The sequence below is a fragment of the Scardinius erythrophthalmus genome (genome assembly GCF_964197995.2).
Source record: "Scardinius erythrophthalmus genome assembly, chromosome: 10".
NCBI lineage: Eukaryota > Metazoa > Chordata > Actinopteri > Cypriniformes > Leuciscidae > Scardinius > Scardinius erythrophthalmus.
The window spans coordinates 29,936,146-29,948,716 of NC_138230.1; the positions used below are offsets into that span (position 1 = coordinate 29,936,146).

General features: G+C 35.4%; 2 protein-coding genes across 2 annotated transcripts; one reads left to right on the top strand and one right to left on the bottom strand.

Moving 5' to 3' along the window:
- Positions 1-1,422: 1,422 nt before the first annotated feature.
- Positions 1,423-2,682, bottom strand: polr2k (RNA polymerase II, I and III subunit K). The gene is made up of 4 exons (XM_081376926.1): positions 2,563-2,682; positions 2,175-2,238; positions 1,883-1,975; positions 1,423-1,573 (listed from the first exon to the last, which is right to left on the bottom strand). The coding sequence occupies exons 2-4, from the start codon at positions 2,233-2,235 to the stop codon at positions 1,551-1,553; spliced, it is 177 nt and encodes a 58-aa protein (XP_081233052.1). The 5' UTR covers positions 2,236-2,238; positions 2,563-2,682; the 3' UTR covers positions 1,423-1,550.
- A 35-nt stretch (positions 2,683-2,717) lies between these two features.
- On the top strand, positions 2,718-11,821 carry parp10 (poly(ADP-ribose) polymerase family member 10). Its single transcript, XM_081377649.1, has 12 exons — positions 2,718-2,836; positions 3,031-3,098; positions 3,606-3,778; positions 3,900-4,142; positions 4,660-4,890; positions 4,976-5,976; positions 6,834-7,049; positions 7,137-7,266; positions 7,419-8,366; positions 8,584-8,717; positions 10,168-10,342; positions 11,151-11,821. Coding segments are annotated over exons 2-12 (3,552 nt in total). The 5' UTR covers positions 2,718-2,836; positions 3,031-3,096; the 3' UTR covers positions 11,450-11,821.
- The last annotated feature ends 750 nt before the right edge of the window (positions 11,822-12,571 follow it).

Below are 12,571 nucleotides of genomic sequence, written 5' to 3' on the forward strand. Positions count from 1 at the left end.
GTCCAGGGGTCAGAAAGTAAAAGTCCTGCCATATGTTTATTCCACCCATGAACTTAGTTCTTACCTCTATCTCCTGGCTGAAAAACTGTGCTAATTAGCAAATCCAGGTGATTGGAATAAAACACCGAGGAGGAATTTTACTTTCTGAACCTGGACTTTACACCTCTGTCTACAAGCATGGTGTGTTATCGTTTCCTCTTCTGTGCTTGACTTAAAAATGTATGTTTTTGTTTTATTTATTCATATTTTTATCTTATTGAATTTCTTGACTGTCCCTTGTATTTACACCCCTGTAGACACTTTTAACTTTATCTTTGTGCGGACCTGTTTCAAATACAAGACAGTTATTCTGTTCAGCCATTAAAATTTATCACAATCATTTTAAATTTTCCAAACACAGAAAACAAAAATTGGTATAGAAACAATTTTCACTCAAAAACTGATAGTAAGAAGTTACAAAGAAACAGCAAGTAACACATTGAATTAAACACAAAATTCTGACGTAGAAAGACTGAAATAGTATTTTTTTGTAAAACACTCCAATAATCCGTTTTTTTTGGTGTGTGAAATGGACAGATTTTGTGGGATTAACCTACCTATTGTGCAATGTCTTATTTGTATTGTTGTTGTGGTTTGATTTATTGCTACAGTGTTCTTACATTGGATAGATAGATAGTTTTGTAATATTGTAGTGAATGTTAGTTGCTAGTAAAACTTACTGTAGTAAATGTTTCCCAGACACATCAAGTAAATAAACATGTAAATAAAAAATCTTGGATTTCAAAACATTTAACTGTCCAAATGTTAGCAATTTTAATCATCTGAATTCAACTGTTCAGGTGGTCAATTGTTTTTGCTTCCACTGAAGCACAAGATACTCTTTTCCAAAATCACGCTGGATCACATGATCATCACGTCTCACACAAACTTGTGGAATCTACTAAAATGAATACTATAATGACACCAAATACTATTACATTCTTTCAAATTCATATTTACTTAACAATCCAATAAAGGTGCAATCACGTTTATCGTTCTTGGCAAATCCAGTCATTTCAGTAAGATCCCACGTGATCAGGAATTTCACAAAATAAGATTTTCCCACACAGATTTCGGATCAAATTGGTCGCACAAATTTGCCATGTCAACTTACACAAAACTACTTGATTTGAAAGTGACTTCTGTGTGAGCTGTGCTTCATATAGTTTCTATACTATTGGCAACTTTTTTACTATTGGCTCAGGATATTTCACGAATGTAACCACACCTTAATGATGGCTCATGATATTTCTATTTGTAATGAAAAAACCCTTAATCCACTTTAAATCTTACAAGAACAACTCACTCCACATGATTAAATCAGTGGTTTCACCCCAAAATATCAATTTCTAACTCAAAAATGTAAATACAAACACTTGAAGATTTTTTTTGTAAACAGTTTTTTACTCAATTTTGATTACTGCGTATTCAAATTGTATACATGTATTTACATAATCAAAGATAAAAACTAAAAAAAACTAATTATAATAGAAAAAACAGCAGGATGCATCTCATCGGGCATCGAATACGACCACTGGAAACAGGAGTCAAGGGTAAATATAAAGAACATCGGGCATAAACCAAGACTACAAAAAACTAAATAATATATTGACTTAATAATGGCATGCATATCAGATTCACAGAACCATGCCAAGAGCTCAATTTTTAAATGATCAGCCTCTATATTATTAAAAAACATTTCAGAATTCTCTCGTGTTTTTTTTAAATGGGAAAATAAATATTTAACCACATATGATGTTTGGAACAACATGAGGGTAAGTGAGTGACATTTTTGGGTGAACAATTATTTCAACCACTAAGCATTATTTAGTTTAAAGGATACATCTTTTGGTCCTTTTCTTGTACATGATTCTGTAACCACATTCTCTGCATCTGATGGGGTCTCGAGCTTTGATCTCATTTTCTGTGTGACACTCTGAAACACAAGAGCAAAAATACACAACTGCTCAGACATATTGCATGATGGGAATTGTGTTTGCATACTGTAGTTATGAAAGACATGATTATATATATATATTATATATATATATATATATATATATATATATATATATATATATATAATGACTAATACACAGCACATGACAGACACAATGCATGAAGAGTGTTATTACCTCCACAAATATAGATCATTGGCTGCTGTTTGGGAGGCTGAATATCTTTCGGAGGATCCATTGCCTGAAACACAGATACACAACTTACTTCTTACATATTTTATGTGCTATCAAATGTAATTATATGAATTTATTAGGTATAGATTCTTATTTATTAGTTACTATATTATGTATATATTAATTATATGACCTATATTTTACCAAAAATCATTTAAGAGATGTATTCTATTCAGTGCTGATGGACTGTATAATGTGTGTATACTATATACACGTGCTGCTATCACACACAAAGCTAGATGTATTATTCTTCATATGAATATTAAGGTATCAGTGTTCATTTCATTTATCAGAATCTACAACTATTTAAAGTACACATTAAAAGCATTACCTTTCACGCGTGAGGTCTCAGTTTGCTACAAAACGCTGTTGTCGTTCACGCATGCGCATTACTTACAGAACGACATCAAAGTAACACACGCTGCTATTGGTTGAAGCGGATGATTGACACAAAATTGAACGCCCGATCTGGGCTCTTCTTACAGTAGTGGGAGGGGCTTATAATTATACGCAGTTACTGGTCTAACAGGGAACTTTTATTTTATACCCGATGTCACGGCGAAAAACTCGCGGCGACGTAATTAAACGTCCATTAATCGGCAACCGTACGTATTTTGTGTAGATATTGATGAAGTGTTTTTAACTTGATTATATTTATTATTATTATTATTTGAAAATTTGGCTGTTTAGAATAAATGTACTTTTTTTTACAATACGATTAACATTTCTTTACAAATAGACATTTTTTTGTATTTGTATCTCTAAGGTTTTTTTCTCAAAGTGTCACTTGTTGTGTCAGTGTTGTCTCAAAGCAGGAAGTAACGCTAGTGAGTCGCAGCAGTTGGCCTGTGAATGTGCAGTTTTCATGTGAGTCTGCTCAATTTAACTGTCAATATATATTATTCAGTGTTGTTATTATGTACGTATTGTCAAACATTTTCGTGCACACTTTATATTCATAGTGTTTTATACTCTTGAGTTACCGTATGTCATGATCCATCGTCAGCCTTTCAGTTTCTCTTTCTCGACATTGGGCTTACACTACATAAGATTTCCATTATCCAATTTCCACAATATCCAATTACCAACTATTTATAATAATCTAATACTAACTATTAATATCTATCTATCTATCTATCTATCTATCTATCTATCTATGGTAAACACACTGTAGCAATAAATAAAATCACAAAACAATACAAATAGTAGACATTACACAATAGGTAGGTAGGTAAATTTCACAAAATCTGCCCATTTCACTCAAAAAATAACTAAATAAAACCATATAAGGTTTTGCTGGTAACTGTGGCAGGAATGTCAGCTATCCTCAACCTGCTCAACTACATACTTCCTGTATGTTTACTGTTTTGTTAGGATGGCTGATAGCCTGGAGGAGCGGAGTTTGGATGTTCTTGATATTCCTGATGATTGGGACGATGACCTTCTCATTCTCTACTTTGAGAACAAGCGACGCTCTGGGGGAGGGAACGTGGCCTTTTTTGAGAGACGTGGAAACCAAGCGTTGGTAGTTTTTGAAGATGCTGAGAGTAAGACATCATCACCATACTGTTTTAGATATTGAGTTTCCTCAGTATGGATTCTATAAAATTACAGTATTACAGGCATATATAAATGAAACATATAAATAACTTCTTTCTCTTACACCAGCTGCTGTGAGAGTTCTCTCCAGGTCCCATGTCCTCAACAAGACCCCTCTGACACTGCGAAGGAAACCACCAAAAGACCCTGGGAAACTGTTGCTAAGAGGGCTCAATCCACACACTTCCCTGGACCATGTGGAACTTTTTATGGAAAACATTACTAGAATGGCCTTTGAAACAGACTTCACCTTGTATCCATCTCTAAACAAGGACCTGGTTCTAGTACACCTAAAAAGACCTTTGCCTAAAGGTTTGTTGCTGTTCAGCTTTACATTGTACAGTATATAGGCACACTTTAGCCACACTTGTGTCTTCATGGTAGATAATAAAATATTAAACCAATTGGAAAGAAATATAAAAAGGAAAAAAGAAATATAGCACAAGCTACATTTCAAGCAAAACTTTTATTTTCTTTGGTTTTAAAAGATAAAGTATCGATCTAATTGTCTCAAATTAAATTTAAAAAGAAGGATGCATTGAATTAATCAAAAGTGACAGGAAAGACATTGGCAGTACTTTATTTTACGGTCCTGTTTTGCATGTACATACTATGTGCTTATTGTAGTAATTGTAGTCAATGTAAGCACATTAAAAGTGCATGTACTGTAAAATAAAGTGCAACCAAAACATTTGAAGCAAATCAGCATATTTGAATGATTTCTCAAGGATCATGTGACACATCTAGAACCATTTCAAATAAATTCACAAATGAATGTATAATAATAATCTGTCTTAAATATTTTGTCACTGTGTACGTGATTCCATAGATTTTCAGATGCTTAGTGACGAAGTTTCCAAGAAGAGTCTAAATGGAGCAAAGGTCACTCTGGAGCAGGTAGAATCTACAGACTCGGTTTTGGTGGCCAATCTGTCTCCTGCCCACACAGAGGACATACTGGAGCTCTACTTTGGGAGTAGTCGTGGTGGAGGGGCGGATGTTCTCGGAGTTAGCATGCTGTCTAACGGATGTGCTAAAGTTTCTTTCAAGGATGTGAAATGTAAGCCAAGATGTTTTTCTTTAATCACTTTCTTGAAGTATCTATTTTACAGTTCTGAATCTCAACTGAGCTTTGTCTTTTACAGCTGTGGACTCCATTCTCCAAAAATCCCATAATTTGGAAGGTACCGATTTAGTAGTCAAGCCTTACTTTGACTTCCTGCATGCTGTGGTGGATCAGTCATCTGTGAGCGCTCAAGATGGACAGGGAACATTAACGGACGGGGTAAACCAAATTGACACGGTCTCATCCCAAAGTCCTACTGTTTCTGACCCAGTGGCAAGCAGCACCTCAGCACACGGCGCTGCTCTAACGGACAACACCACAAGAATAGCGAATACAACTACTGCGTCTGCTACTGAGCCATCTATCCAGAAGGAATGTGTTAGCTTTATATCTGTGCCTGATGCCACTAAACATCAGCTGCTCAGTTTGAGTAATTTGCCTGAGAACCTCACAAAGGCTCACCCGAAATTTGATGTCAGTCTAGCAAAAGATGGCGTCCAAATCAAAGGCCCTGACCAAATTGAGGTTGAAAGACTTAAGAACAAAGTTCTGGAATTCTTGACTGGTGTTGCGCAGGAGCACCTGACATATGACAAACTCAAAGCTGAGTTTCTTAAGAGGGAGGATGTTAAAAAGAGGTTAAATTTGTCTTTAAAAGATATACCATCAACCTTCAGTGTGTCAGACTGTATGGTCACTTTAACGTCTTCATCCCGTAGCGCAGCCAAACAGGCCGAAGATCTGATAAAGTCCCAGATAGCAGAGTTTACTGTGCCGATGGCCAAAGAATACGAGAGTGTGGTCTTCTCAGAGGAGTGGTCGGACTTTCTGGTGGCTCTGGACTTCTGCTGTGTCAAAGTATCTGACACTGGTGGAATGATTACTGTGGTTACCCTGACAGGGATGGAAAAGGACAAAAAAGACAAGATCGTTGAGTTTCTCAGCACACCACACCAGAAGGAGACAGTCCTGTCTATGGAACCAGGAATGCTCAAATTTATGCAACTCCATCATCGAGATCTACTGGCAGACATGGGAGAGGTTATCTTATTCCCACTGGAGACTGGAGATGGATTAAGTGTTAGTTACCAAGTTTGCATTCGTTTGACTTATTTAATTGACATTTGCAGTACTAGTGGTGGGTTTGGGATCAGTAAATTATTATTATTATTTTTTTTTTTTTTTAAATTAATACTTTTATTCAGCAAGGGATATTCAGCATTGAAATTGATCAAAAATGACTGCAAAGACATTTATAGTGTTTCAATAGATTGCTATTTCAAACAAATGTTGTTCTTTTGAACTTTCTATTCAACAAAGTATGAATTGAGCAGCAAATAAGGATATTAGAATGATTTCTGAAGGATCATGTGACACTGAAGACTGGAGTAGAGATGCTGAAAATTCAGCTGTTCCATCACAGGAATAAATTACATTTTAAAATATATTCAATACAGTTATTTTTTATACTGTAATAATATTGAACATTATTGCTGTTTTACTTTAATCAAATAAATGCCGCCTTGAAGAGCATAAGAGACTTCTTTCAAAAACATTAAAAAATCGTACTGATCCCAAACTTTTGAGCTATGTTGTAGAATTTATTTAGGATGTTCACAAAATTATTTTATTTCTAAAATTTAGGTAAATACAAAATAATCTTTAATACATAATATAAATAACATTTATATATATATATATATATATATATATATATATATATATATATATATATATATATATTTCATTTTGTTCAACTCGTATTTAATATAATTGTTTTACTCATAATTCCTTCCTATGTGTATTCATTTCTATTATAGTGTATTATAATTTTTACATATACAATCAATCCCACTATGAGTTGTGCGATCATTGTCTTAAAATGTCTTCTATAATGCTTACAGATGCATCTTGTAATCTCTTTATTTCACTGGCAGATTCAGGGAGATTCGACTGTGTGTCAATCGGCGGCAGAATTATTAAGTGCCATTATTGGCTCAATCTTTAAAAAGAACATTGTGGTCAAGCAGCCTGGCATTTCCCGCTTCCTTCTGGAGGATGAGGAGGGTGTCAGCATACTGGCAGAGATGACAGCCAAATTCGAAGTCTACATAGACATGTCGAAAGTGCACTGGGAGCCCCTAGAAGACAATGTAATGTATCCAGCTTCATTCTTTATCTGTATGTATCTCAAATACTCAATAATACTTTATAGTCGATTGTGGTTGTGTTTTCCACAGGACATATTGGAGCTGGCATGGAAAATGACAAACTCTCAAAACTTCCAGAGAAGTTCTTGTGCAAATTTCATTCAGGAATCCAATGTTGGAGTACCGAATGGGCGCAACTCTACCAATGCACGTACTTCAGGTCATTATGGATCATTGTCCTGATTAATTCTTTACCAGTGTTTGAATTAGGAGGGGACCGAGATCCTCTTGTTTCAGTTCTTTTCTTTATGAAATAAAATACAATGGTAATCTGTTGAACCCAATGGTTACTGAAGGTTTTCTGTTTTTCAGCTCGTATTGAAGAAGCTAAGAAGATGTTGGCAGTTATTGGCAGCGATTTAAACCCCCAACCTTCAAGTTTAGGATCCACTGACATAGAATCTCAAGATCTGTATTCAGACCAGAGCCAAGATACCTCAGCAGTGGCAGAAGATGAGCCCGACTCACCCCGTTCACTGCAGACCCTTGACCTCCAGAGTTCCTCTACACCCATGAACGCCTGCAGTCTAGACGAAGACGCAAGCCTCTTATTGGCGATTCAGCTATCAATGGAGACCAACCAGAGAACGGAAACAGAGGACATCCAGGAGGCTCTAGAACTTTCCAAGAGAGACTCCATGCCAACCGAGGAGAACATGCAGCTGGAGAGAGCATTTGAAATGTCATTGCAAGACGCCATCAAGTCATCCAATACAGCCGAGATCTTCGTATATGCTAACTACAACCATGATCTTGTAAGGGTGGACATTGCATTGGGCAAGAAGGTTGGAATGAGACAGTGTGAGGAGAAGATCGAGAGCAAAAACTTGAGGAAACTCTCCTCCCATCAGAAGAAATGCATAGAGCTCATTAAGAGGAAGCATGCCGTAGAAATCAGCATCCAGGGCACCACCGCCATCCTCTCTGGCTTTAAAGATTACGTCTCTGAGGCCGTGATTGACCTAAAGAATGTCCTGAGACGGACAGAGAACATGATGAACGATGCTGAAATCGTAAAGGCTGTACAGTGGGTGTGGTACGAGCAGGGGTCATCTAAGGCGATACCGTACCCACCAGATGCCACTGTGTTCATTGAAAATGCTTGGAGAATAAAGCAGAAGAAGATTGATATTTTGTTCAACAATCAGCCTTACAGCATTGACTTTGAGAAGATGGAAGAGCATAGTTTGGCATCCGGGAAATCTGTGCCTATTAAACGGAAAATGCTAAGCACAGAGGACTTGTACACGGATGCTACAGGTACAAATTGTATAAACACTATGAAATCCCCAAAAAGGAGAATACTTAATGTGGAAGTGTGAAGTTCAATGTTTTGTCCGCCATTTTTGCTGTTGATGCCTCATTTTCATTTAGTGTCAAAAAAATGTGAAAACTAAAAATTGAACACCTAAATGAAAGTTAAATTGGCATCCCTTATAGAAATGATATTATTTAGTTAATGATGTTTATTTTTTAGATGAGGATTACAGCCTGCTGTCCAACATGCCTGAAGTGTCTACCGTGGATGTAGATTCTGATGAATTTCAAGAGGTGGTCAAAGACTTCTATGACACCCTTCAGGACAACCACAACAAAATCAAAATCATTAAGGTACGATTCAACATAGACATACACAGAGGTTGAATTGTAAAATAAATTCAAGGAGGGTGGTGTGGTGGATGGGGATTAACCTTGATTACTACAGGACAGGTTAAGGCTAACGATTACAATGATTAATTGTGTAATTTTTAAAACATTTTATTTAGGATTAAAGAGTAGAATAAAAATCTACATAGGCATTATTAATGAAATAATTTATATGACTGTAGTATTGTGTGACTGTTTATAGTCTAATCATTACCAACAGATTTATTTAAACAAAAATAATTCGCCACAGGATAGTTCACCCAAAAATTAAAATTAATTTTCATTACTTACCATCAAGTTGTTCCAACACTTTCTTTCTTCTGCTGAACACAAAAGAAGATATTTTGAAGAATGTTGGTAATCAGACAGTTGACGGTAGCCATTGACTTCCATAGTAGGAAATAAAAATACTATGTAAGTCATTGGCTACCATCAACTGTCTGGTTACCAACATTCTTCAAAATATCTTCTTTTGTGTTCAGCAGAAGAAAGAAACTCATACAGGGTTGGAACAACTTGAGGGTGAGTAAGTAATGACAGAATTTTCATTTTTGTGTGAACTATCCCTTTAAGCCCCCTAATTTTCTGGGCTCCAAAGTTTTAACAGTGGATGGTAAAATCAAAAAGAATAGGGTGATAATTTCTGATTGAAACTCATCCTCTCACTGGTGTAGTTACATAGCTCATAGCTTGTTTAGAAAATACATACACAATAGACACACATACATTAAGCTAACTTATGCATATGTTTATTATCACCTCGGTGATTGCATTCACTTTCAATAATTAAATGTAACTTTGACAAACAAACCTTACTAAATCAACACTCTAGCTTTGTTAATTATTCTTTCTAATGTTATGTCAGGGGAATGTCATACCTTCTGTTCTCTTCTTTTTAAGTTCATCAAAAGATGCACTTGAACCGTTCTCTTCGCCATTTTGAACAGCGCAAAAATGACGAAAGCTCGCTTGAGAGTGCGCAGCTCGTATATTGAGTTCTGATTGGTTAGTCGCTGTTATTTATAGTTTGTTAATTATCATATGTAGAGAATTTTAATATTTAATTTGCATGATAAGGTTACATTACACACAACACTCTTAATGTAATGGGGATGGTGGTTTACAGAGGGGATGATGGTTTTTGTTCAACAAGGGGGATGCCATCTTCCCTCAAATCGAGCCCTGGTCTCACACCTTGATATCTGTCAGTGCATCTGCAGTTTAGAGGGTTTTTTTTTTTTATATGAGCAAGAAAAGACAAATCTTTCTTTTAGTTTTCTAGGTGAAAACCTGTGAATTCTCTTCAGAATCAAAATGTTTTTGCACATTGAATTATTGGTTAGGAATGATTATCTGCCTTGGAAATCTTCTTGGATGTCCACTATTGACTGTGTTTTCTCACACTGACTTTCAGGTTGAGAAGCTCATGAATAAACTTCTGAATGACCAGTACAGGTTGAAAAAGGCCAGCATTGAACGGAGCTCCTCAGAGCAACAAGTGGAACGCATCCTCTACCACGGCACCAGTGAAACCAGTGTGAAGGAGATTTGCATTCATGGCTTCAACAGGAGCTTCTGTGGAAAAAATGGTATTATGCTGTTAAAGTATGCTAGGGTTTGCTAAGCCAAGCATTACTGTTGGCATTGCTCATACATTGGGATTTAACCAGGAACATTCTAATCATCCAAATGCATAGAAGGTTGTTACACTCATAAAAATAAAGATTCTAGAAGTTTTTCTTTTTTTGCAGTGATTCCATTGAAGAACCATGGTTCCCCAAAGAACCATTTTTACTAAGTGTGAAGAGTTATTTTTTTTGTGTGTGTGATTCTTTATTTATTAAACATTTTATGTGTATAACTGTTAACAACAAAGCCCAAGAATCATAAGACTAAATAAAAATAAATATATAATATGACAAGAAATTTAAATAAAACTGAGCAAAACAATATATAGAAGGATCTCAAAGTCTCAAAATCTCAGAATTTCAAACTTTTTGATAAAACCTCGATAAGGTCAAACCAAAATTTGTGTAGAACATTATAAAAAGAAATTACTCTATAAATAACTTTTTGTGGAATGGAAAGATGTAAAAATCTGTGGCCTTTCTCAAAAGCACATGCCCTTCGTTTTCTATAGGAAACTTTAACCTTTTTATTTCATACCAAGGCATTGTTTCTCATTTTCATTTAGTTTAAGAAATCTAAATAAACTGAAAACTTAATAAATAAATAAAACATATAGACATTCGAAAAACAACAAAATGATTGAAATTTTAAAATTAAAACAAAAAAAACTAACAATAAAATCAATTCAAAACATGACCTGTAATCATACTAAAATATCACTGATAAGAATTTAAAAATAACAAATGAATTTTCTTTTTTCCCTCACAGCGACTGTGTATGGTCAGGGTGTCTACTTTGCGGTAAACGCTGTGCTCTCTGTGTCAGACACCTACTCCCCACCCAATGCAGATGGGCACAAGTTTATTTTTGTGGCCAAAGTGCTCACCGGAGACTTCACCGTGGGCAAACACGAGATGAAAACAGCTCCGCTCAAGGAGAATACTGGCGTACCGGTCAGATACCACAGCGTGACAGATCAGATCGACTCCCCGACTTTATTTGTCATCTTCAATGACACACAAGCTTATCCACAATACCTGATCACATGCAAGAAGATCTACGGTTAATTGCATAGTTTCAAATGCTTATGTTGGCATGCATTCATGATATCGCTGGCAATCATGTCTAATCATTAAACTGGGGTTTAAGATCTGCTCTTACTTTACTGTTGATGATGGATTGTTTTACTTTAAGATTTTGTCTGAACAACAGTGGAGTGTTGTCACTCACTCTGTTTTCTTTCATTTTTTTGTGAACATTTTTTAATTCTTATATATTGAAAGTGACAGAACATTTTAATATTTTGCTGGATTTAAACAAATGTATTAAATCATATAAGATATGTTTTTCTTTAAGCCTGCCAGATTTACATCACTCACATTAATGTTTTTTGAATGTCAAAAATAAAGTAAATAAATGCTGGAACAAAGCAAATATCTATCTATCTATCTATCTATCTATCTATCTATCTATCTATCTATCTGTCTGTCTGTCTGTCTGTCTGTCTGTCTGTCTGTCTGTCTGTCTGTGTCTGTCTGTCTGTCTGTCTGTCTGTCTATCTGTCTATCCGTCTGTCTATATATCCGTCTATCTATATCTATCTCCATCCATCTGTCTGTCTATCCATCTGTCTATCTGTCTGTCTGTCTGTCTGTCTGTCTGTCTATCTAATCTATCTATATATCTATCTATCTATTGGCATTTTATAACACATTTTAATATTTGCACAATATTTCCTTTTAATGACACTAATTAAACAATCAAAATATGAGTATGTTATAGTGAGAAGAAGAACATACTTAATCAATCTGTCAAGAAAGGCAAGCTACAGCATATAATTAAATAGGGTTTTTATTGTTTTAAACAAAACAAAAAAAAAAGCTTTTAAACAAAAAGCTCACAGGAAATAAGCATACATTGACTTAATATTTTGTTGGTTCTCCCTTGTTTTTGGGAGGCATTGACTCACTGAACTTTGCATATATGTCATGCTTAACTTCTTTCCAATCCTCCTTAAGTTCTTCCTAAAGTTGAGTTTCACTGGAAGACCTGCATGACTGATCGCAATTCAGGTTTATATATTTTCCCAAAGGTTTTAAATGGCTTTGAGGTTAGAGGACTGAGGAGGCCACTTGAAGACTTCAAAATGCTGAGCATGAACACTCTTATTGTGCGGAACATTGTTGCAT